This window comes from Microcaecilia unicolor, chromosome 8, assembly GCF_901765095.1.
Source record: "Microcaecilia unicolor chromosome 8, aMicUni1.1, whole genome shotgun sequence".
NCBI lineage: Eukaryota > Metazoa > Chordata > Amphibia > Gymnophiona > Siphonopidae > Microcaecilia > Microcaecilia unicolor.
The window spans coordinates 108,266,162-108,292,319 of NC_044038.1; the positions used below are offsets into that span (position 1 = coordinate 108,266,162).

At 50.0% G+C, this 26,158-nt stretch overlaps 1 protein-coding gene across 4 annotated transcripts in view; it reads left to right on the forward strand.

The window, feature by feature from the left end:
• TOMM40 (translocase of outer mitochondrial membrane 40) overlaps positions 1-26,158 on the forward strand; it is a 561,556-nt gene that overhangs the window by 220,516 nt on the left and 314,882 nt on the right. For all 4 annotated transcript variants that reach the window (XM_030211383.1, XM_030211382.1, XM_030211381.1 and 1 more), the window contains exon 2: positions 6,874-7,078. In XM_030211383.1, the coding sequence (XP_030067243.1) occupies positions 6,880-7,078 (199 nt within the window). In that variant the 5' untranslated portion in view covers positions 6,874-6,879. The remainder of the gene's footprint in view (positions 1-6,873; positions 7,079-26,158) is intronic.

Genomic DNA, 26,158 nt, shown 5'->3' on the forward strand with positions numbered 1-26,158 from the left:
GGCAGAGGCAGTGGCCTGGCGTACATCATTTCATAAGGGGTGAGACCAGTAGCTTTGGGCGTGCACCTAAGGTGCAGCAATGCTAGTGGGAGCAAGTCGGGCCATTTGGCTTTGGCTTCTTGGCATAGTTTAGCTAGCTGGTTCTTCAGGGATCGGTTGGCTCTCTCCACTGCCCCACTGCTCTGGGGTCTCCAGCCGCAATGCAGCTTCCAATTGAGGCCCAATCTAATACTGAGTTGCTGGGTCACCTCACTGGCAAATGCAGGCCCGTTACCAGAGTTGATCTGTTTGGGGAGGCCATATCTCGGCAGGATGTGGTGAATAAGTAAGGAAGTAACTTCTTTAGCCATCTCCGTCCTGGTGGGTATGGCTTCAATCCATCCGTTGTACATACACACTGCCACAAGGATAGCTTTGTAGCCCCGGGCCGGGGGCATGTGCGTGAAATCAACTTGACAACTTGAAATGGGCTGGTGCCTCGGAGGATGTTACCGGGAGCAGGACCTGGCCTGCTCGCGGGTTGTTCCGGGCATAAGTTGTGCACCTACTGGAAGCATTCTTGGTCCAGAGGGATAGTTTGTTGATGTAGTAGGACTTCTCGAGCAGGCGTCCCAAGGCGTCTCTGCCCAGGTGGGTGCGGTTGTGGGCTTCCCTAACCACAGGACGGCCAGGGCTTCGGGTATCCATATTCGGCCATCCTGTAGTAGCCACCACCCATTGCGCGATTCCAGGCCCTCCTGCCGGGCCCATTCGGTTTCTTGTGGGGCATAGATGGGGGCCTCTGTGGGGAGATGGACAAAAAGCACGGGGTCAGAGGAATGAGGGAGTTGACTCGCCTTTTTGGCTGCATCATCCGCCCGCTGATTTCCCCGGGCAATGGGGTCCGTCCGGCCTGTATGAGCCCTGCAGTGCATCACAGCTACCTTCTTTGGCTTCCATACAGCCTCGAGTAGTTGGCAGATCTCAGTGGCGTTTGCGAGTCCTTTTCCCTCAGCTGTTAAGAATCCTCTTTCTTTGTACAAGGCCCCGTGTACCTGGAGGGTGAGGAAAGCATATTTGGAATCAGTATAAATGTTCACAATTTTCCCTTCTGCCCATAGGAGGGCCCTGGTGAGGGCGATCAATTCGGCTTTCTGGGCTGATGTTCCGGGTGGCAGGGCCATTGCTTCGATCACATGATCCTCGGATACGACGGCATAGCCAGCTCTCCGAACTCCTTCGATCACTTGGCTACTTCCGTCGGTGAACAAAGTGATTCCCCCTTGCCAGGGCTGGTCTTTAAGGTCGGGTCTACTAGAATGTACAATGGCCATTACCTCTTCACAGTCATGGAGTGGTGGTTCTGGAGCCGGGAGAAGGGTAGCAGGGTTTAGGTTGGTGGTGTCCTGGATTCGCACTTCCGGATTCTCGCATAGGAGGGGCTTGGTACTTGACTAGTCGGGAGTTAGTCATCCATCGGGGCCCATGGCTCTCGAGCAGGCCACGGATGGAATGGGGCGTTGTCACGAGGAGCGTCTGGCCAAAGGTGAGTTTGTTGGCCTCGTGTATTAACAGACATGCAGCCACAATGCTTCGGAGACACCCCGGCCACCCTCGTGCCACGTTGTCCATGCCCTTGGAAAGGTATGCGCTACGGGTCGTTGCCAGGTGCCAACTGTTTGGGTGAGGACCCCAAGTGCCAAACCCCTCTTCTCGTCGACAAACAAGTGGAACGGTTTAGTCACATCTGGCAATCCGAGCGCTGGCGGGGCCACGAAGGCCTCTTTGAGGTCCGCGAGAGCCTTCAGTTCGTGTTTCTCCCACTGGAGGGTTTGGCCCTCGAGCTCAGGTCCCTTCAGCTTGGTGTATAAGTCCTGGGTCAAAACAGCGAAATTAATGATCCAGATCCGGCAATATCCAGCTGCTCCTAGTAGTGCACGCAATTCTTTCTTATTTGCAGGAATGGGTTGGTTGCGGATAGCTTGGGTACGGGGTGTACCGAGCCTTCGGGTTCCTTCTCGAAGGCGAAATCCCAGATACTCGACTTCGATCTCACATATCTGGGCTTTCTTTCGGCTGGCTCGGTACCCTTGGGCTTCCAGGGTTTTCAAGAGGTAGAGGGTAGCTTCTGCACACTCCGTGTACGTTTCCCGGGCCACCAGCAGGTCGTCTACATACTGGACGACAGGCCCGTACTCGCACTGGTAAGACTTCAGGTCTTGGGCTAGTTGATCTCCGAAGAGAGTGGGTGAGTTCTTGAACCCCTGAGGGAGCCGGGTCCATGTAAATTGCTGCTTGCTCCCGGTTTGTAAGTCTTCCCACATGAAGGCAAACAACTGTTGACTATCAGCAGCAAGAGGGATGGAAAAGAAGGCGTCCTTCAGATCAATGACACCTTGGTTTGGGCTGGCACTTGGGCTAGAATTGAATACGGGTTGGGTACGAGGGCCACTATGTCGGCCACCTGGTTGTTGACCTTCCTCAGGTCCTGGACTGGTCTGTACTCTGATGTCCCTGGCTTCATGACGGGCAACAATGGGGTGTTCCAGGCAGATCTGGCCGGTTTAAGGACCCCTTGTTGAAGGAGTTTCTGTAGGTGCGTTTGCATACTATGTCGGGCTGCATAGGGGATGTGGTACTGTCCTTGGTTGACGATCTGGGCATTTGGTTTGAGTTCGACCCAGATGGGGATGGCGTTAACCGCCAATCCTCCGGGGTTCAATTCTGCCCACACGCCGGGCACTCCGGCCATGAGGGTTCTCCTCTGCTGTGCGAAAGGGGTATCCTGGCAATAGTGGCAGTCGTCGGGGCCTGTGATCAGGGGGGCGTGTAGTCTCCATTCTTCTCGCACAGGGTAGACAAGTGTTACTGGTCGGCCTTCGAACTGGGCTTCTACTTCTCCCGTAGCCTTGAATTTTAAGGTGGCTTGGAGCTTACACATTAGGTCCCGGCCAATCAGGGGGACTGGACACTCAGGGATATGTATGAACTGGTGGGACACCATCGTTCCTCCGACTTGGACATGTCGTTCCTTGAGGAGCGGGGCTCCCACAATCGGTATGGTTTCTTTCGTGGGAGGGGCTATGGCAGTGATGATAACAGATCGTTGGGCCCCGGTATCTAATAGGGCCCTCATTTGTTGTGTCCGCACCCGGATTTCCACCAGAGGGTCAGTGGGGACTCTGCCCTCCCGGTCACTTCATGCGGAGTAGCCCTGGGCTGCATCGATGGCCATCTGCCACTCCTGTTGTTCGATGTGTCCCCGGCCTCAACCTCGGCCTCGTTGCCCCTGTCTGGGGCCTCTTGGGCGGTCGTCATCCACCGCCTCTCGGTTCTGGTCTCGTGGCTTCTCTGGGCATTCCGCCCACCAATGCCCTTCTTGTCGGCAGTTGGCGCACTGGTTCCGTCCTATAGGGGACCTCGTTCCCCTACCCCTTCTGCCCCTTCCCCTGCCGCGTGGCCTTGACCCCAAGCGCTCCTCAAGCACAGCAGCCAGCACATCCGCATTTTCACGCATCCGTCTACTTGCCTCTTTTCGGGCCTCAGATTTCTCTTCCTGGTCGCGGTATCCGAACACGCGATCAGCTATAGCCTTCAGTTGGCTTATGCTCATCCCCTCAAATCTTTCGGTCTTCTGAAGTTTTTTCCGGATGTCTGGCGCCGACTGGCTAACGAAACTCATAACCACTGTGGGGACATTCTTTGGATCCTCGGGATTTATTGGGCTGTGTCTTCTAAATGCTTCCATAAGGCGTTCTAGGAAATCCCCTGGGCTCTCATGTTTCTGCTGGACAACGTTGTGGATTTTTCCCATATTATTTTCTGTTTTCCCTTTTGCAAGGCCATTAGATAGGCCTGCTGATATTGGCGGTTGCGGTTCTGACCGTCTTCAGTCCGGTAATCCCAATCGGGGCGTGCGGTGGGCACCTCCCTTCGTATGCGATCTTCTATCTGCGCTTCGTCTGGGTGGGCTCTTCTGACTGCTTCCTCCATATTCTGTTGTAGCAGGCGGCGTTCTTCAGTGGTCAGGATGTGGGCACTCAACTGTCTGAGATCACCCCAGGTTGGGTTGTAGCTGTATATTATGCCTTCCACCAGTTCTACAAGTTGCTCAGGCTTTTGTTCGTAGGAAGGTCCATGCACTTTCCAGTTATACAGGTCAGCACTGGAGAAAGGAACGTGGGTGTAGACTGTTGATTCAATGGGCTGGCCTTCCGGGGTCGGAGTGTACATCGTTGATTGTCGGATTGGAAACAGGTCGGCGACATCCGCTCGTTGGCTTGGAGGGAGGGTACTTATTGGGCTTGACTGGGGAAATCGAGTTACCGGTTTCGTAACCCTCTGACTTTTCCTGGAAGTTCCGGGGGCTGCGGGTTCAGTTTCGGAAGTTCCTTCAGCGTCCGACCCTGGGGCGGAGGCTCCGGCGGTACTCTGGCCCTCGGCCAAATTCGCGAGGTTGGGGTATATGGGACTGTAGGGAGGTGGCGCCGGGTCCTCCTCGTAGGCCTCTGCCGTACTGAGTATAGGGGCCTTCTGATCCTTTCCAGTATTTAGGGAGCCCTGGGCCTTATCTCGGCTATCCTTCGAGGGTCTTGGGAGGGTACTAGTGGTGCTGGGCGTGGCTACACTGGTAGGGGTGTTTCCTACGGCCTTCGTGACGGCCAGTGTAACCGGGGATTTAAAAGTCTTGGCCGTGGCCTTGGCTTTCAACTTGGTCTTATGACCCTTTCTCTGGCCTAATACCATAAGGGCAGCCTTTTCTACCTCACGCTGGGCCCAGGCTGGAGGGTTCCGGACCACGTTAAGCCACCCCTCCACATATGGGATATCCTCAGGACAGCCTGGGTTTTCCTCAACTATAACAACATCCATAACTGCAGCCACTTTCTCATATTCGAATGAGCCCTCCGGAGGCCAGTCGACAAACCTCCTTAAACCGGGCCACATAAATTGACATCGCTGTATCATCCCGGCTCTACTGCATTGTTCCTGGTCAAACACTTCGCTAAAGTGTTCAGTCATTAAATCTAATGGAGTAGATCCACCCCCGCCCATCCTAACCTGAGTGCCAAAGGATAGCAGACAGAGGGGGAAAGGGATGGTGGAGGAGTAAGGGGTCTCGCTCCACCGGACACAAAAGGGTCAACAGTTGGCCTGACCGGAATGCGGTCGCCCGATCCGAAACTGCAGGCCCACTCACTCAACTTTCACACGCCACAAGAAACCCTCCCGTTCGGTTCCTTCGCAGAGCCTAGTGGGTTTCGGGACCTAGTCCGTACTAGACACTGGCTAAGAGGGAGATCAAGCCTCTTCTTCGACCCTTTACCGGGTCGGTCACTACCCAGAGTATACTCGCCTGTCCGCCGTCTTCGGACGTGGCCTGCTGGTGCGCTCTCCTCCGGAGTTCTAGAAAGGTGTCTTGCTGGACCCACACAGCCCTGCCGCCAGCCAGCCGGCGTCTATCCGCCCTCCCTCGGTGGTGGACGTTGAACTCAGCGGTGGCCACTCACCACCCGCTCGGGGTGGAGCCGATCACCCGACCCACTGCGGCGGGGGAGGGGAAAGAATATAATCCGTTTCCCTCTATATACTCCTGGCTGGCTCGCCAGATGTAACAGGACCCTCAGCTGAGTAAATCAGGAGACAAGAGGTAACTGGTTCCAGCAAGACAGCTTTATTGCTAGCAATGTACAGCACTGAGTTCCGTCTCAGAATACTGTGTGTCAGAAACCAGCTGACACTTACATTTATACCTCCCCTCTGGGCCTGCGCATTAGGCCCCTTATACATCACAGTTGTCATGCGCAGTAAACGTTTGTAGTTCTTGTAGTTCTTACAGTACATACACACGTCATAACACTGAAATGACACTGGCAGGGAAAACGAAACTTATCTCCCCGTTCTAGCGCACACACATAATCACACAATGCTTCTTTCACAGAGTTGATAAGGCTCAATGGAGCTTAAGGCTCAGAGATGCAGGGTGGGGGTGGCTACACTCCCAGATTATCTTTTATTCATGTAGCGACTACGTGCAGGCTGATTTTTTGTACAAGTCTTGGCTACTAAATGTTACAAGCGATTATCTACTGCCCTGCATCCTATCCTGTCTGAAACAGTTATTGCAGCATCTTTGGTATATTGCAAGCAGAAGCTGACAGTTTGTAGTTAAGGCACAGTGCAAGAGAATATAAAAGTTCTATAAAAGCTCTGGTTTGAACTGTAGTATAAAGAAGCCAAAGTCCTTGATTAAATATGCACAGGTCTTGAGGTAGTCCCATCAGTCCTGATCTGGCACCGATGCAGGCCAGATCCAGCCGTCACTCCTACAGTTTGATTCCCAGGTAGCGCCTTGTATCTCTTGGCAAGTGACTTAACGCTCCATTGCCCCATGTACAAAACAAGTACCTGTATATAACATGTAAACTGCTTTGATTGTAACCACAGAAAGGCAATATATCAAATCCCATTACCGTTATATGATCACTCTAGCTGTCCACGGATTGCTGAATGTACCATGTCAGGGTCCTTTCGTTAGTATTGTGCAACAATGATATTGTGGTCAATGTTATACCAATATACACTAACTTATTTTGATAAGTCATGGCAGTACCAGCTAGATAGACTAATGCCGTTTTTTAGTAAACTGCATTAGCGATTCCTGGGATGGCAAATTCATTTTGAATGGGTTGCGCCGCATTTGCTGTGCAGGAATCGCTAGCATGGCTTAGTTAAAGAGGCCCTTAGAAATGTGAAACCTTGTATGCTTTAGATCAGTTACTTATAGTACAAAGCCACTATGTACATCTCTGGAAGACTGGATGAAGTGAGAATCTTTTTTTGACTATTAGTCTCTCTCTCTTAATTTTTTTTAAAAAATATTTCTTTTCTCAGTTAACAATGGGTAATGTGCTAGCAGCTAGTTCTTTGAGCCCATCTTCAACAGCAACAGGACCCAGTCCTGGCCTGGTGCCCGTTCCGCCTGGATTCACACTTCCTCCTATAACTGGTCTTACAGCACAGGACAAACAACAAAATGAAAAGACAGACAAATTACCTAACCCAGGCACTTTTGAAGAATGTCACAGGAAGTGCAAAGGTAAGAGCTCAACCTTCCTATCCTAGTTTTTCTCATGTTTTTCCCTTTGTAATAAAATGAAACATAAAATTTCTTTAGGAAGAAATTGAAAATCTTGTTGTTTTTTTTCAGGCCTACTGAGCCCAGCTTTGATTTTAATAGTATCTGCTTGGTTTTTTCCTTTTTATTTCTCTGCTGTCTTTTTTTTTTTTTTTAATTATAAATTATTTTGAATGGATTTGTTGCTATAATGATATAAAAATATATGAATAAGATAAATACATCTCTCTTCTATAGTGTCCCACAGATCAATCCAGAGAGTTGTGGGTTATGTCCCCCTACCAGCAGTTCCATAGTATACAATCCTTTTCCCTATAGTTTTAAACTGAAACTTTCTCTAGAGGTAGAAACTTAACAGCCAAGAGTATAAAAAGGATAGTAGCACGGCTTGAACTGTCCTAAAAGAAACTTATTTTGTGTTCTTGCCTGCTTGAGAGGTAGCACTGCAGTTGACCTGAGTTTGGTGTTAATTAAGGTGTGAGGAAGTAGAATAGTTGCTAAGGGCAATTTGATTACTGGCTAGCTTCAAAGGTTTGTTTGAAATAGTCTCCTTAGAATCCAAACTATATAGAGAGGAAAGGTCCCACGTAACTTTCTTTTTGAGAAGTTCTGAGAGAAGAGGACATCTCTGTGGGTAAGTGACATTATTTTATTCTGAGCTTGGTAACTTAAAGATTAGGGTTTAAAAGAGGAATTGTAGGATATTCATAAACACAGAATTTTAAAATAAAAAAAGCAAGCAAACTGTATTAGCTAGTCTCCATACCCTTTCCCCCATAGTTGAAAAAATGTGTTTCTGCCACAGCATTAACATTTTCTAGAAGGCACAGAAGGGCCCAGTTCAGTCCTCATTCCTACCCCTAGCTCAACTCTAAATTTATAGTCAGTTATTCTAAATAAGACTGCAAGAGGGGAATTTTGTAAGTTTTCATTAGTGTTTTTAATTACGTTTAATTAGTTTCTAAGAACCAAACCCTAAATAAATTACAAATTACACCAGTCTTAAGGCTCATCATATTCATGTGATATCCCTAGTACCTTATTTTAATTACACAACTCTGTAATACTAAGATGCAGACACTAGTCCAGCAGCGAGAGGGGTGCTAGCCAGTCTTTTGCATTGAGTGTCACATGTATGATTTTCTCCCATTTGGAGAGATGCTATATGTGTGTGCTCGATGCAAAGAGCTCCTAGCTCTCAGAGAGTGAGTGAGTCTGTTCTCTTGAAGCTAGAGTATCAGACTTGGAGGAGCTGAGGGAGACACAGAGGTATATAGAGGAGGCCTACAGGGATGTTGTAGAGAAATCCCATCTCCAATCTGGCAGCCCCTGTGCTGCCTTGGATGAGGGAGGCCTTCTAAAAGGAGAGCATAACCCTGGTGTAGCTGGAAGTAATCCTGTAGATAGGACCAGCACACCAGGGAATGCAGTATCCTCTCGCACCAAGGATGTGTCTCCAGGAGCTACTGCCCAGGTGGGAAAGGTTAGGACGGTTGTTGTAGTTGGTGATTAGATCATAAGGCATGTAGATATCTGGGTGGCTGGTGGACGTGAGGATTGCCTGGTGACTTGCCTGCCTGGTGCGAAGGTGGCGAACCTCACGCGTCACCTAGATAGGATTTTAGATAACGCAGGAGAGGAGCCAGCTGTCTTGGTACATGACATAGGAAAATGTGAGGGAGAGATTCTGGAAACCAAATTTAGGCTCTTAAGTAGAAAGCTCAAATCTAGAACCTCTAGGGTAGCATTTTTTTTTTGTTGTTACATTTGTACCCCACGCTTTCCCACTCATGGCAGGCTCAATGCGGCAGGCAATGGAGGGTTAAGTGACTTGCCCAGAGTCACAAGGAGCTGCCTGTGCCAGGAATCGAACTCAGTTCCTCAGTTCCCCAGGACCAAAGTCCACCACCCTAACCACTAGGCCACTCCTCCACTCCTTTCAGAAGTGCTTATCTGTTCCATGCGCAGGGCCCAAGAGACAGGCAGAGCTCCGAAGTCTCAATGCGTGGATGAGATGATGGTGCAGGGAGGAGGGTTTTAGATTTGTTAGGAACTGGGCAACATTCTGGGGAAGGGGGAGCCTATTCTGAAAGGATGGGCTCCACCTTAACCTGGGTGGGACCAGGCTGCTGGCATCAGCATTTAAAAAGCTTTTAAACTACAAACTGGGGGAAGGCCGATAGTCGCTTAAAAGCGCATGGTTTGGAATAAGGTATCTCTTAAAGATATCACCAAAACAGAAAAGATATTGTCTCTAATTTTACCTATAAGCTATAAAGTTTTACTTCAGGTATAATGCACTATTTCCCATCCCTCATCTCTCTTTTCCTATCAGCCACATGAAGGAATTTCATGCTCTGATGGGGCCTCATGTTGTTAAGGCAACTCAGATACCTGGTATATCCTGTTACAAAAGTAATTTAGTGAGAAAAGGTATGGCAAGGACCAATTGCAAGCCTCCAGCCCATATGCAGCACCTATGATTTGTCCAGGGTAGAGGAGAGGTGGATAAAACCACGCTGCAGACAAAGGAACTCTGAAAAACTAGGTTTGGGGAGAGCATTTCAGATCCGTCCAATGGCCTATGGTAAGAATCTTTCTTTCATTTATTCTTTCTTTCTCTGCTTTCTCTCTGTTCTGTGACTTTTGTATGAGGAACAAACTCTTATTCCTTTTTTCTCTTCTTTATATAATTAGTTTACTTATAATTACCAGAGGTACTGATGATAGATTTTATAAGTTTTGTTATAATTTTACAACTGATGTCTGAAGCTGTGATGGGGGGTGAGTAATTAAAGACAATTAATTCTAATTCCTGTAAATTATTTCTGAACTATTTTATAAAATTTCATAAGTTTAGCGAATAGCAAACCAAAATATGCAGCCTAGTACAATAGGATTTCCCGATAATGAGGTTGCAAAAGAGACCATAGTAGATCAGGTGTCCTTAAATAAAAATCAGACAAAACATTGTAAATTAATATTTATTTATTTTAGTTACATTTGTACCCCGCGCTTTCCCACTCATGGCAGGCTCAATGGGGCAATGGAGGGTTAAGTGACTTGCCCAGAGTCACCAGGAGCTGCCTGTGCCTGAAGTGGGAATCAAACTCAGTTCCTCAGTTCCCCAGGACCAGAGTCCACCACCCTAACCACTAGGCCACTCCTCCACTCCAATACTGTGAAGTACTGAGCATGATATAAATAGGAACAACAGACATAGTTTGAAATGTGTATATGTGAATGTCAGAAGCCTAATTAGTAAGATGGGAGAGGTAGAATATATTGCACTGAATGAAAACTTAGATATAATAGGCATCTCTGAGACGTGGTGGAAGGAGGATAACCAGTGGGACACTGTCATACCAGGGTACAAATTATATCATAGTGATAGGGTGGATCGAATTGGTGGAGCGGTAGCATTGTATGTTAAGGAGGGCTTTGAATCAAATATATTGAAAATTCTACAGGAAACCAAAACACATCTTGGAATCCCTATGGATTGAAATTCCATGTGTAAAGGGGAAAAGGATAGTGAGTGTACTACTGTCCGCCTGGCCAGGATGAACAGACAGTTGGAGAAATGTTATCGGAAATTAGGGAGGCTAACAAATTGGGCAACATAATAATACTGGGTGATTTCAATTACCCTGATATTGACTGAGTAAATGTAACATCAGGGCATGCTAGGAAGGTAAAATTTCTTGACGAAATCAGACTGCTTTATGGAGCAGCTGGTACAGGAGCTGATGAGAGAAGGAAAAATTCTAGACCTGATCATATTATGATCAGATATGATATTAGCTTTGGAGTAAGTATACACAGGAAATCCAATACGTTAACGTTTAACTTAAAAAAAAAAAAAAAAAAAAGGAGACATACATAGTAACATAGTAGATGACGGCAGAAAAAGACCTGCACAGTCCATCCAGTCTGCCCAACAAGATAAACTCACATGTGCCATTTTTTGTGTGTACCTTACCTTGATTTGTACCTGTCTTTTTCAGGGACTATGATAAAATGAGAAGAACAGTGAAAATACAACTTAGAGGAGCGGCTGCGAGGGTCAAAAATTTACATCGGGTGTGGATGCTACTCAAAAATACCATCCTGGAAGCCCAGGCCAAATATATTCCGCGTATTAAAAAAGGAGGAAGGAAGGCCAAACGACAGCTGGCATAGTTAAAAAGTGAAGTGAAGGAAGCTATTAGAGCTAAAAGAAAATCCTTCAGAAAATGGAAGAAGGACCCAACTGAAAATAATAAGAAACAGCATAAGGAATGTCAGGTCAAATGCAAAACGCTGATGAATGCAAAAACGTATATGTAAAATTTTTTTTAGGTATATTAAAAGCAAGAAGCCGGCAAAAGATTCAGTTGGACCGCTTGATGACCGAGGAGTAAAAGGGGCAATCAGGGAAGACAAAGCCATAGCAGAGAGATTACATGAATTATTTGCTTCGTTCTTCACCAAGGAAGATTTGGGAGAGATACCAGTGCCAAAAATGGTATTCAAAGCTGACAAGTCGGAGAAACTGAATGAAATCTCTATAAACCTAGAGGATGTAATGGGGCAATTTGACAAATTGAAATCTGGACCGGATGGTATTCACCCCAGAGTACTGATAAAATGAACTTGCGGAACTATTGTTAGTAATTTGTAATTTATCTTTAAAATCGAACCTGGTACTGGAAGAGTGGAGGGTAGCCCATGTAACTCCGATTTTTTTTCCAGGGGAGATTCGGGAAACTATTGATAGGTGAGCCTGACGTCGGTGTTGGGCAAAATGGAAGAGACTATTGTCAAGAACAAATTTACAGAGCATATTCATAAGCATTGATTAATGAGACAAAGCCAACATGGATTTAGTGAGGAGAAATCTTGCCTCACTAATGTATTACATTTCTTTGAAGGGGTGAACAAACGTGGATAAGGGTGAGCCGGTTGATATTGTGTATTTGGATTTTCAAAAGGCGTTTGACAAAGTACCTCATGAAAGACTCCAGAGGAAATTAGATGGTCATGGGATAGGAGGCAATGTCCTATTGTAGATTAAAAACTGGTTAAAAGATAGAAAACAGAGAGTATTCTTAATGGAGAAGGGTAGATAGTGGGATTCCCCAGGGGTCTGTGCTGGGACCACTGCTTTTTAACATATTTATAAATGATCTAGTGATGGGCGTAACTGGTAAGGTAATTAAAGGATGTTGAGGACAGGTGCCTGGAGTCGTCCCTTAAGTCATCTTTTGAAGTGGCTGTGTTGTGCTTGCAGGCAGCGGTCTACAGCTCTTAATGTTGCTTGGGCTTGTTGAGCTGGGTGCAAGGAGCCACAGCGGAAGAGGATCTGGTGCAATCTTTGCCATTCCTGGAGTGTGGTCTGGCCTATATGGCTGACTTGTTGTATGATCTCCATGCTTCAGCAAAGGAGTTGTCCCTGGCCGTGACGGCGTACAGGTGGCTCTGGCAGTGTCATAAGCAGCAGATGTGGCATCAAAGGATTATCTGGCGAGGCTTCTCTTTTGGAAAAGATCTGGTGAAGATTAAGGATTTTGGATTTGGAGGGATTCTAAGGGTTAGAGACTTCTGGAGGACAAGGTGAAGCCTTCCTCTAGTTATTCACAGTCCGTGGGCCAGTTTTCCCAGTTGGGAGGCCAGGAGGTAGAGGGCCTGGGAGATTGGGTTCTTTCACGAAGCAGCCCTATCGGCAATTGCAGCCGCCCTTTTCGCGGGGACAGGTGCTCTGCAGCATCTTCTCCCCATGCAGCTCAGGCCTTCCGTGCCTCGCAATAATGGGGTCTCAGTCCATTCCTTGAGACTGCCGTTGGAGGGCGTTTCTCTCTCGTTGGAGCAGTGGGCCAAAATCAAACCAGTGGGTCTTGGATGTGGTACGGGGCCGGGGCGGTTACTACTTGGAGTTGGTGTGGGAGCTCCCAGAATCTTTTTCTGGAATCACCATGCAAGTCTCAGTCCAAGGTTTAGGCAGACCTCAGTACCATGTGCGAGCTTTTCCTCTTGAGGGCCGTGCAGGGGGGTGCCTCTGAAGGAGGACGGTCGGAGTCACTACTTCATTTACTTCATGGTCCCGAAATTGATGACACCTGGCGCCCGGTGTTAGATCTCAAGTTGGTCAATCGGGTGCTCAGGGTATGTCATTTCCACATGGAGATCTTTTGCGATTGGTGATTGCGGCGGTGCAGCAGTGGGAATCTTCCCTGGCTCTCAAGAGGCATATTTTCACATCCTGTTCTGGTCACATCATTGGTGTTTCCTTTATTTCACAGTGTGTGGAGCACACTATCGGTTCTGGGCCATGCCCTTTGGCTTTGCCACTGCACTACAGACCTTCTCCAAGGTGATGGTAGTGGAAACTGCCTTTTTCAGGATGGAGGGCATACGGGTCCATCCCTACCTGGAAGACTGGCTCATCCGGGTCGCCTCTTAGGAGGAGAGTGTTCAGGCTACTGCCTGGGTCGTCTGTCTGCTTCATACTTTGGGGAAGGTGATAAACCTGGACGAGAGTCTGACTCCTCAGTCCCTCGAGGATGTCGGTGTGGTCTTTGACAACTAGGTGGGAAAGGTATTCATTCTGGAGGGGCGATAGCTGAAACTGCGCTCATAGGTTTCCAATCTCCTGCTGACTCCGGCTCCTCGGGCATGGGATAATGTGCAAGTGTTGGGTTCCATTGTGGCAACCTTGGACATACTGCTGTTGGCTCAGGTGTATATTGGAGATCTTTAGTGGTCACTGTTGAGCTACTGGTCGCTGTTGGATAGCAAGTATTTGCTGTGTCATCCGTGGACTGCGCGGGCCAGGTTCATCATGCGGTGGTGGCTGTGCCTTGGTAACCTGCAAAAGGGTGCCTCCCTCATTGCCCTGGATTAGCTGGTGATGACAACAGATGCCATCCTCTCGGGCTGGAGGCTCCACTCTCTGGGGCGGGCAGCGTGAGGGCATTGGTCGCTTGTGGAGGCTTCCTGGTCCATAAGTTGCTTAGAGTTGAGGGTTGTGCGGAAGGCTTTGCTTGCCTTATTCAATCTGATGGGTTGCAAGCCTGCCAATCTTGTCTGACAACACCATGGCAGGTGGCATACATCAACAGGCAGAGGGGGGGGGGGGGAGCACGAAGAGTGCTCCCTTGGCCTGGAAGGCAAAGCTGTCAGTGGACGGAGAGACTGACACCTCCGTCAGTCTCTCCATCCACTGGACCTTCTGTCAGCTGCCCACATTGCAGGCGACCTCAGTGTGCGGGCAGACTTCCTCAGCCACAATCTGTTGGTATTCTGACTGATAACGAGCCGTTGGGGATGGCTGGAATTAGATCTCATGGTGACATGGCACAACAATAAGGTCTCCTGGTTCTTCAGGCGCAGAGGGGCGGAAATCCTGGATGCTGTTCTTCAGCCTTGGCTGACAGAGGTCCTATTGTACGTGTTTCCACCTTGGCCGATGATCGGCTGCCTCTTGGGTCACATCGCCTGGCACCCCGGGCTTGTGGTGCTGGTGGCACCGAACTGGCTATGCTGGCCCTGGTACGCACCCTGATTCGCCTCTTGGTTGATCATCCCCTTCTCCCAGATGGGAGGGGTCTCCTGTGGCAGGGCCCCATCCTCATGGAGGAGCCTTCCCCTTTGGCCTTAAGGCTTGGCTCTTGAGAGTGCATGCTTATGATGGAAGGGCTACCTGGCAGCTGTAATTGCTACCTTACTTCACGCCAGGAAGAAGTCTACTTCAGCAGCTTATGCTCGTGTTTGGAAGACCTTTGAGTCCTGTCCTGTCCTGGGTGCTTCGTGCGCCTTCTGCCATGATGGGTGACCATCTTGCCTTCCTGCAGGACAGCTTGGAGAAGGGGTTAGCTTTGAGTTCCCTGAAGATGCAGGTGTCCGCCTTGGCCTTTTTTACGGTCTGCTACACATTGTATCCCTGGTGGCGCATCTGGATGTGGTGTGATTTTTGCATGGCGTCAACCCAGGGGCGTATCTGGACTCCGGCGGTAGGGGGGGCCAGAGCCAGAGAGAGGGGGCACATTTTAGCGCCCCCCCCCCCCGCCGCCGCCCCCACCGCCGAGCCCCCACCGCCACCAATGACTTAGTCTCTCCACCCCCCTCCCGCCGCCAACCCTCCCCCGCTGCCGTTCTTACTTTTGCTGGCGGGGGACCCCAACCCCCGCCAGCCGAGGTCTGCTTCCACCTGCCGCTGCCTTCAAAACTTCTTCTTCAGCCGGCGGGGGACCCCAAACCCCCGCCAGCCGCCCCGCGCTGTTTAAAATTCATCTTCGGCCTCCGTGGCCGTGCTGCTGGGATAGGCGGCGCTGTTGAAATCCACTTCGGAGTCTGACGTCGTTGTACGTTGTGCGACGTCAGACTCCGAAGTGGATTTCAACAGCGCCGCCTATCCCAGCAGCACGGCCACGGAGGCCGAAGATGAATTTTAAACAGCGCGGGGCGGCTGGCGGGGGGTTGGGGTCCCCCGCCGGCTGAAGAAGAAGTTTTGAAGGCAGCGGCAGGTGGAAGCAGACCTCGGCTGGCGGGGGTTGGGGTCCCCCGCCAGCAAAAGTAAGAACGGCAGCGGGGGAGGGTTGATGGCGGTAGGGGGTCCAGGGCAAAATCTGCGGGGGCCCAGGCCCCTGAGGCCCCACGCAGATACGCCCCTGCGTCAACCATCTGTGCCCACCTAGGCAACCCATCTGTCCTGTCTGGCAGCTCAACATGGTGTTGCGGGCCTTCCAGTGGGCCTTCCAGTTTTTGATTTGACCTTGAAAACAGTGTTTTTGGTGGCCAGTTAGGAATCCCTTACACTCTCTTTTACAGAGGCTGGGGTTCAGCTTTGGAGCATTCCCTCTTTTCTTTCCAAGGTGGTCTCCAGTTTCCACCTGAGCCAGCCAATGTCTCTTTGCCTTTCGCCTGGAGGATTACCCGGAGGACTTTAGGGTTTGCAGCGCGGGTACTATATGACAGAGCTCTGGCGTTCTCTCTATTTCCACCTGTGCTGGTAGGGGGACATTAACCCACAAGTCTCTGGACTGATCTGTTGGGACTAATGGAAAGAAAATATCAGGTAAGACCTAATTTCTCCATATTCTTGCTAGACCAGTTCAGACTAGTGGGTTTTGTTCTCCCAAACAGCAGATGGCAGCAGAGAACACTAATTTTCTGTTGAATTTATTCTCTTTGCTTCCTGAACCTTGATTGGATCACCACTTGATTACTTTCAAATGTGAATGCTAAGGAAAACCTAGATACCTTGCCTATAAGACTTGTGCATGTGGGGATCTTTGTAGTTCAGTTACTATGTTACATGCAAATCTTTTGAAGAATGTCTCAGATTTGGAGACTGTGCGGGATATAAATGTTTTTAAATAAATATCTGTCAACTTGCATGTTGAGTCTTTTTCAGCTCTTTCTTTAAAAGAGAAGGTAATCTTGTGGAACACAACTGTTTTTATAACTCCTTAGCTCCTCTTAAAACACAAGTGCATCATATTCTCCAAGGACAAGCAGGCTTCAATCTTCTCAAGTTGGGTGATACCGATCTGTGTCGTCTGGTCCGGCATTTTGCCAAAACTAAAAATAGAGCTTTGTGGAGCGTGAGCCGCCTTCCTGCCTGTCTCACGAACACAGTTTCCAGTTCTGTTTTTTCCGCGTGAGGAGAAGGAGTGTGTGTGTTTTTTTTTTTTTTTTTTTTTTTCTTTTTTAACCTCTTCTCACTTGCCCGGTTTTGAGAGCTTTTTTCAGTGCCCTTTGGCTATTTTTTCTTTCTTTTTCTGCTGGCTCCTTTATTTTGGGCTTTTTTTTTTTTTTTCAATCTCATCCCTTATTTTCCTTATTTTGCCCGGGTTTAAGTTCCCTTTCCCCTTTGTTGTCATCGGGCAGTTTTTAGGCCCTGACTTCGGTCTGGTTTTCGTTGCCTTACCCTTTTTTATGGCACCATCGAGCTGTTGAGCTGACGAGGTCATGTAGATGGGCTTCATTCTCAAGGAGCTTGGTCCTCCCAGAAAACTGATCTTCAGATCAACCTCCATCTGGAATGCTCTAAAGGCTTTCAGAGTTTGGCTGTCTCACCAAATTGTTCTCATTCAAACAGACAATTGGGTAGCAATGTATTACACCAACAAGCAGGGGGGGCACCAGATCACTCCCTCTGTGTCAGGATGCCGTCTGGCAGTGGCATTAGGTTCGCCACCATGGCATGTTCTTTAGACCCACTTATCTGATGGACGCAAACAACACCCTTGCCGACAGGCTGAGCAGTATATTGCAACCTCAATATGGGCATGACCTGCAAGATCTTTCGAGCGTGGGGCACCCCCTCGTTGGATCTTTTTGCCACTCCGATCAACCACAAGATCCCTCAGTTCTGTTCCAGGCTTCAGGCCCACGGCAGACTAGCTTTGGATACCTTCCTCCTCGATTGGGGGACAGGTCTTCTCTATGAGTATCCTCCAATACCTCCAATACCTCTAGTGATTTTGTTGAAACTCAAGCAAGACCATGGAACAATGATTCTGATCGCGCTGTACTGGCCGCGGCAGGTATGGTTCACTCTTCTTCTGGAATTATCCTTCGAAGAACTGTGGAGATTGGAGTGTTTTCCGACCCTCATCTCACAAAACGAGGTGTAACTTCTACATCCCAACTTCCAGTTTCTGGCTTTCACAGCTTGGATGTTGAGAGCCTAGAATTCGCTTCCTTGAGTCTTTTGGAGGGTGTCTCCCGAGTCTTGCTGGATTCCAGGAAAGATTCCACTAAGAAGTGTTAAATGAAGGAGGTTTGCACTCTGGTGTGAGAGCAATGCCTTAGATGCCTTACTTGCCCTACACAGACCCTGCTTGAATACCTTCTACACTTTATCAGAGTCTGGTCTCAAGACCAACTCTGTAAGGGTTCACCTTAGTGCAATTAGTGCTTAGCATGTAGAAGGTAAGCCTATCTCTGTACAGCCTTTAGTTGTTTGCTTCATGAGAGGTTTGCTTTTGTCAAAGCCCCTGTCAAACCTCCGCTAGTGTCATGGGATCTCAACGTCCCCCACAGATGAAAGCTTCTTTTGAGCCACTGAATTCTTGTTGTCGTTGTCATCTGAAGTACTTGACCTGGAAGGTCATTTTCTTGGTGGCTGTATAGAGAGAGGCGTAACCAGTAGGAGAAAGGAGGTGTTGATGACCCTTTGCAAGTCGGTGACGCCCCACTTGGAGTATTGTGCTCAATTTTGTAGGCCATATCTTGCTAAAGATGTAAAAAGACTTGAAGCAATCCAGAGGAAGGTGACAAAAATGGTATGGGGCTTAGATACATTTTATAAATGATCTGGAGGGATCACATGACGCCTAGAACAGGAGCGGAGGTGCCTGTTCAGCTTTTCTGCCTTCCCACCAATAAAGCCACATTTTCCTTTTGAATTTTCGCCAGAAGTGGGGGGCATTGGTTCCGCCATTAAACGCACCAAAATACTACAACAGTTGCAATGTTAAAAGCTAACATTGCCTTGCTTCAGGAAACGCAACTAACAGCTGGTAAGAGTACCAATCTAAAGTGCTAGTGGGTTAGGGAATGTGTTGCTGCTACTGCTAAAGGGGAAAAAAAAGGGGGGGTAGTACTTTTGGTCCATAGAGACATGGCGAATAGGGTTGCAGACCCTGAGGGCCATTTCTTGATAGCCAAAGTTACTGTTGAACGGCAAGTCTGTTATTGCCAGTGTCTATGGGCCTAACCACTTTGACCGGGGTTACTATAAAAACCTAACTGTTCGTTTGCTTACATATAGTGACTACCCCTTTATAGTGGAGGGACGATTTTAATTCAGTGTGTGATCCCACCCTCGATAAATCTCATAACCCCAGAGGGACAGGGGTTAATCTTGTTGTCTAAGCAGCTTACCTTAGTGAATATTTGGAGAGCTCTCCACCCCCCAGAGAGAGATTACAGTCATCTTTCAAGAGCTCATTCGATCCAGTCATGCATTGATTATCTGCTTGTCACCACTTCTTTGTTATCAGGGTTTACTGCAGCAAACATTGGACCTTACGCGCTCTCGGATCATGTACCTGTGAGTGTGGATTGGTGTTCCAGGGGAACCAGGAGGAGAAATTTGCGTTAGGTGTTTCCTTTGTCCCTCTATCATGATGCTCATTTTTGGGAGCAATTCTTGCACTGGTGGAGGGAATACAATCTTCACAATAAGGCCCATGAGGACCATTGGGAAGTGGCAAAGGCCGTCTTGCGAGGGGAGATCATTAGTTACACTAGCAATGCTCGCATAGCCCGGGACGGAAATTTTGAGACTGGAAGGATGTCCTCATGCTGCCCGACAGGCATTTGGCAGGACACACTCACAGACAACAGGTTTCAGAGTACCAGATAAGGCTCAATGAATTGTTACACCAGCAGGTGAAAAAATTCAATTTATAAGTATCAACTTTATAAATATGGAAATAAGAGGGGGGGGGTGGGGTAAGATCCTTGCTAAGTTAATCACTCACAGAGAAGGGCCAAAAAGAGTATTACTGCTGGAAACAGAATGGGGTAAGCCTGTCATTGATGTAGTGATTTGTAAATTATTTCGGGAACAGCAGCTTTATTCAGAGTCAGACAATGGAGGACTTAGAGGCCATATATACCTGGAGAATATATGTTTACCCAGACTAGATCAAGCAGCTGTAGACTTGCTGAATGCTCCCATCCAACCGGAGGTGTAGTATTGGGTGGTACAATGGGGTTCTTTGGGTAAAGCGCCTTGTTATGCACACGGAATTCTATAAACATTTTGGTAAGGACGTTGGGGTTCCCTTAGCTAAGGTATTTAATTTCATGGTGGAGGCAGAAGCTATACCTCAAGCTCTTAATACCGTTCAAGTAGTGGTTTTCCCAAAACAGGGCAGGGCGCCCTTGCTACTTGATTCTTATCAACCGATTTCACTGGTGAATGTAGAGGTTAAGATCTTAGCAAAAATTCTGGCTAATCATTTGTCTCAGGTCTTGCTGCTCTGATATATGAATCCCAGGTGGGCTTTGTGCAGGGGAGGGCTGTTGTGAAAACCTGCGAAAAATCTTGATCTTGGAGAAAGTTCAGAGGGAAGGGGTCCCTTCTCTTTTAGTCAGCTTCAACACAGAGAAAATGTTTTATCAAGTCCATTGGGATTTCTTGTTTGCTACACTGCGTAACCCTAGTAGCGCTTTAGAAATGTCAAGAAGTAGTAGTAGTATTCTCCGAGGACAAGCAGGCTGCTTGTTCTCACTGATGGGTGACGTCCACGGCAGCCCCTCCAATCGGAACACTTTCTAGCAAAGTCCTTTGCTAGTCCTCGCGCGCCGATGCGCACCGCGCATGCGCGGCCGTCTTCCCGCCCGAACCGGCTCGTGCCGGCCAGTCTTCTTTTGTCCGCGCTCGGTATGGTCGTGTTTCGCCGTTCGCGCCCCAAAGTTGACCTCGCGCGTCGTTTATCGACTTCGTTCTAAAAAAAACAAAAAAAAAACAAAAGGTGTCGGAAGGAGACCTTTATGGTTTTCTCCCTTCCCGTACTTCCAGTCTTTGCCCCGGTAAGTTTTCTTTCATCGTGGGGGTAGGCCCTTTTAGGCCTCGGTCGAAGTTTTTCTTCCCCCTATTTTTGCGGTGCCATCTTCGCCATTTCGAGTTTTGATCTCGCCGGCGCGATTTTTCCGCCCATGACATCGAAGTCTTTCAGCGGCTTCAAGAAGTGCAGCCAGTGCGCCCGGGTAATCTCGCTCACTGACAGGCACGCGTCGTGTCTTCAGTGTCTGGGGGCTGGGCACCGCCCTCAGGCCTGTAGTCTGTGTTCCCTTTTACAAAAGCGGACTCAGGTAGCGAGGTTAGCCCAGTGGAACATTTTGTTCTCGGGCTCTTCGTCGGCATCGGCACCGGGAGTATCGACTGCTTCGACGTCGTCGGCGCCTGGACCTTCATCTTCGCCCCCGATTGCATCGAGTGCATCGAGGCATCGGCCCTCTGCATCGGGGCGACATCGGAAGGCTGCGTCGGCGTCGGTGGTATTGAGACCTCCTCGTCTGCTGATGTCGTCGGACGGTGGTGCTTTGTCTGGAGTGCAGGTGAGGGCTGTCCATTCCCCTGCTGGTGGCGGTGAGCCTTCGGGTGGGTCTCCCCCCATCCCGAGGGCTCCTGTGGTACAGCCCCCCCGAGACCGACCTCCTTCAGTCTCGGCCCCGAGGAAGCGACGGCTGGATTCTACGTCCTCCTCGTCGGTGCCGGGAAGCTCCGGTGACATGCTTCGTCCCAAGAAGTCGAAGAAGCATCGTCACCGGTCCCCTTCCCGTGTCGGCACCGAGAGCTCTGGGTCGCCGAGGGAGTCGGCACCCAGTAGGCATCGGCACCGAGAGGACCGCTCGCCTTCTGTTCAAGAGGTGTCGATGCGCTCCCCTTTGGACAGCCCGGAACAGCCTCCACACCCGGAACAGACTCTGACATCGACGCCTGCATCGGCTTCCATCCCTTTTTCTACAGCTGCTCTGAACGAGAGTCTCCGGGCCGTTCTCCCAGAGATCCTGGGAGAGCTGTTGCGCCCTACCCCTCCGGTACCGGGGGTGCTTGCGCCACCGGTACCGTCGAGCGAGGCGCCGGCTGGTCCATTGCCCGGGGTGAGGTCTCCGGCGTCGGTGCCGAGTGCGGTACCGACTGCGGTAGCCTCCCAGGAAGGCTCCCCGACTACGTCGGCGGAGGGAGTTCACCGGTGCGGATGAGGGAGTCTACCTCTCGACGTTCCCACCGTGGCCGTGGTTCCACGGAGTCGAGCCGGGCACGGTTGCAGACACAGGTCCGTGAACTTGTGTCTGACACCGAGGGTGAGGCCTCGTGGGAAGAAGAAGACATCAGATATTTCTCTGACGAGGAGTCTTAGGGTCTTCCTTCTGATCCCACTCCCTCTCCTGAAAGGCAGCTTTCTCCTCCCGAGAGCCTGTCTTTCGCTTCCTTTGTCCGGGAGATGTCTACGGCCATCCCCTTCCCGGTGGTTGTGGAGGATGAGCCCAGGGCTGAAATGTTTGAGCTCCTGGACTATCCTTCTCCACCTAAGGAAGCGTCCACAGTACCCATGCATCATGTCCTCAAAAAGACATTGCTGGCGAACTGGACCAAGCCGTTAAGTAATCCCCACATCCCCAAGAAGATTGAGTCCCAGTACCGAATCCATGGGGACCCAGAGCTGATGCGCACTCAGTTGCCTCATGACTCTGGAGCTGTGGATTTGGCCCTAAAGAAGGCCAAGAGTTCTAGGGAGCATGCTTCGGTGCCCCCGGGCAAGGACTCTAGAACCTTAGACTCCTTTGGGAGGAAGGCCTACCATTCTTCTATGCTCGTGGCCAAAATTCAGTCCTACCAGCTCTACACGAGCATACACATGCGGAACAATGTGCGGCAGTTGGCGGGCTTGGTGGACAAGCTCCCCCCTGAGCAAGCCAAGCCATTTCAGGAGGTGGTCAGGCAGCTGAAGGCGTGCAGAAAATTCCTGGCCAGAGGGGTGTATGACACCTTTGATGTTGCGTCCAGGGCCGCTGCTCAAGGTGTGGTGATGCGCAGACTCTCATGGCTGCGTGCCTCCGACCTGGAGAATAGAATCCAGCAGCGGATTGCGGACTCGCCTTGCCGTGCGGATAATATTTTTGGAGAGAAAGTCGAGCAGGTGGTAGAGCAGCTCCACCAGCGGGACACCGCTTTCGACAAGTTCTCCCGCCGGCAGCCTTCAGCCTCTACAGGTAGAAGATTTTTTTGGGGAAGGAAGACTGTTCCCTACTCTTCTGGCAAGCGTAGGTACAATCCTCCTTCTCGACAGCCTGCGGCCCAGGCTAAGCCCCAGCGCGCTCGCTCTCGTCAGCAGCGTGCGACTCAGCAAGGCCCCTCGGCTCCCCAGCAAAAGCAAGGGGCGAGCTTTTGACTGGCTCCAGCAGAGCATAGCCGACATCCAAGTGTCAGTGCCGGGCGACCTGCCAGTCGGAGGGAGGTTGAAAGCTTTTCACCAAAGGTGGCCTCTCATAACCTCCGATCAGTGGGTTCTCCAAATAGTCCGGCAAGGATACACCCTCAATTTGGCCTCAAAACCCCCAAATTGCCCACCGGGAGCTCAGTCTTACAGCTTCCAACACAAGCAGATACTTGCAGAGGAACTCTCCGCCCTTCTCAGCGCCAATGCGGTCGAGCCCATGCCATCCGGGCAAGAAGGGCTGGGATTCTATTCCAGGTACTTCCTTGTGGAAAAGAAAACAGGGGGGATGCGTCCCATCCTAGACCTAAGGGCCCTGAACAAATATCTGGTCAAAGAAAAGTTCAGGATGCTTTCCCTGGGCACCCTTCTTCCCATGATTCAGGAAAACGATTGGCTATGCTCTCTGGACTTGAAGGACGCCTACACACACATCCCGATACTGCCAGCTCACAGACAGTATCTGCGATTCCAGCTGGGCACACGTCACTTCCTTTGGGCTCGTCTCTGCGCCCAGAGTGTTCACAAAGTGCTTGGCTGTAGTAGCAGCGCCACTCCGCAGACTGGGGGTACACGTGTTCCCATATCTCGACGATTGGCTGGTGAAGAACACATCCGAGGCAGGAGCCCTGCAGTCCATGCAGATGACTATTCGCCTCCTGGAGCTACTGGGGTTTGTGATAAATTATCCAAAGTCCCATCTTCTCCCAGTACAAAAACTCGAATTCATAGGAGCTCTGCTGGATTCTCGGACAGCTCGCACCTATCTCCCAGAGACGAGAGCCAACAACTTGTTGTCCCTCGTCTCGCGGGTGCGAGCGTCCCAGCAGATCACAGCTCGGCAGATGTTGAGATTGCTGGGCCACATGGCCTCCACAGTTCATGTGACTCCCATGGCCCGCCTTCACATGAGATCTGCTCAATGGACCCTAGCTTCCCAGTGGTTTCAGGCTGCTGGGGATCTAGAAGACGTGATCCACCTGTCCACGAGTTTTCTCAAATCCCTGTATTGGTGGACGATTTGGTCCAATTTGACTCTGGGACGTCCTTTCCAAATTCCTCAGCCACAAAAAGTGCTGACTACGGATGCGTCTCTCCTGGGGTGGGGGGCTCATGTCGATGGGCTTCACACCCAGGGAAGCTGGTCCCTCCAGGAACACGATCTGCAGATCAATCTTCTGGAGTTACGAGCGGTCTGGAACGCTCTGAAGGCTTTCAGAGATCGGCTGTCCCACCAAATTATCCAAATTCAGACAGACAGCCAGGTTGCCATGTATTACATCAACAAGCAGGGGGGCACCGGATCTCGCCCACTGTGTCAGGAAGCCGTCAGCATGTGGCTCTGGGCTTGCCGTCACAGCATGGTGCTCCAAGCCACATATCTGGCAGGCGTAAACAGTCTGGCGACAGGTTGAGCAGGATTATGCAACCTCACGAGTGGTCGCTCAATTCCCGTGTAGTGGACAGATCTTCCAGGTGTGGGGCACCCCCTTGGTAGATCTCGAGCCAACCACAAGGTCCCTCAGTTCTGTTCCAGGCTTCAGGCCCACGGCAGACTGGCATCGGATGCCTTCCTCCTGGACTGGGGGGAGGGTCTGCTGTATGCTTATCCTCCCTTACCTCTGGTGGGGAAGACTTTGTTGAAACTCAAGCAAGACCGAGGCACCATGATTCTAATTGCTCCTTTTTGGCCGCGTCAGATCTGGTTCCCTCTTCTTCTGGAGTTGTCCTCCGAAGAACCGTGGAGATTGGAGTGTTTTCCGACCCTCATCACACAGGACGAAGGGGCACTTCTGAATCCCAACCTCCGGTCCCTGGCTCTCACGGCCTGGATGTTGAGAGCGTAGACTTTGCCTCTTTGGGTCTGTCAGAGGGTGTCTCCCGCATCTTGCTTGCTTCCAGGAAAGATTCCACTAAGAGGAGTTACTTCTTTCTATGGAGGAGGTTTGCCGTCTGGTGTGACAGCAAGGCCCTAGATCCTCGCTCTTCTCCTACACAGACCCTGCTTGAATACCTTCTGCACTTGTCTGAGTCTGGTCTCAAGACCAACTCTGTAAGGGTTCACCTTAGTGCAATCAGTGTATACCATTACCGTGTGGAAGGTAAGCCGATCTCAGGACAGCCTTTAGTTGTTCGCTTCATGAGAGGTTTGCTTTTGTCAAGCCTCCTACAGTGTCATGGGATCTCAATGTCGTTCTCACCCAGCTGATGAAACCTCCTTTTGAGCCACTGAATTCCTGCCCTCTGAAGTACTTGACCTGGAAGGTCATTTTCTTGGTGGCAGTTACTTCAGCTCGTAGAGTCAGTGAGCTTCAGGCCCTGGTAGCCCAGGCCCCTTACACCAAATTTCATCATAACAGAGTAGTCCTCCGCACTCACCCTAAGTTCTTGCCAAAGGTTGTGTCGGAGTTCCATCTGAACCAGTCAATTGTCTTGCCAACATTCTTTCCCCGTCCTCATTCCTGCCCTGCTGAACGTCAGCTGCACACATTGGACTGCAAGAGAGCATTGGCCTTCTATCTGGAGCGGACACAGCCCACCAGACAGTCCGCCCAATTGTTTGTTTCTTTTGATCCCAACAGGAGGGGAGTGGCTGTGGGGAAACGCACCATATCCAATTGGCTAGCAGATTGCATTTCCTTCACTTACGCCCAGGCTGGGCTGACTCTTGAGGGTCATGTCACGGCTCATAATGTTAGAGCCATGGCAGCGTCGGTAGCCCACTTGAAGTCAGCCACTATTGAAGAGATTTGCAAAGCTGCGACGTGGTCATCTGTCCACACATTCACATCTCATTACTGCCTGCAGCAGGATACCCGACGCGACAGTCGGTTCGGGCAGTCAGTGCTTCAGAATCTGTTTGGGGTTTAGAATCCAACTCCACCCCCCTAGGCCCATGTTTGTTCTGTTCCAGGCTGCACTCTCAGTTAGTTGGTAAATTTTTTAGGTCAATCTCAGTTATGTCCTCGCCGTTGCGAGGCCCAATTGACCATGGTTGTTGTTTTGAGTGAGCCTGGGGGCTAGGGATACCCCATCAGTGAGAACAAGCAGCCTGCTTGTCCTCGGAGAAAGCGAATGCTACATACCTGTAGAAGGTATT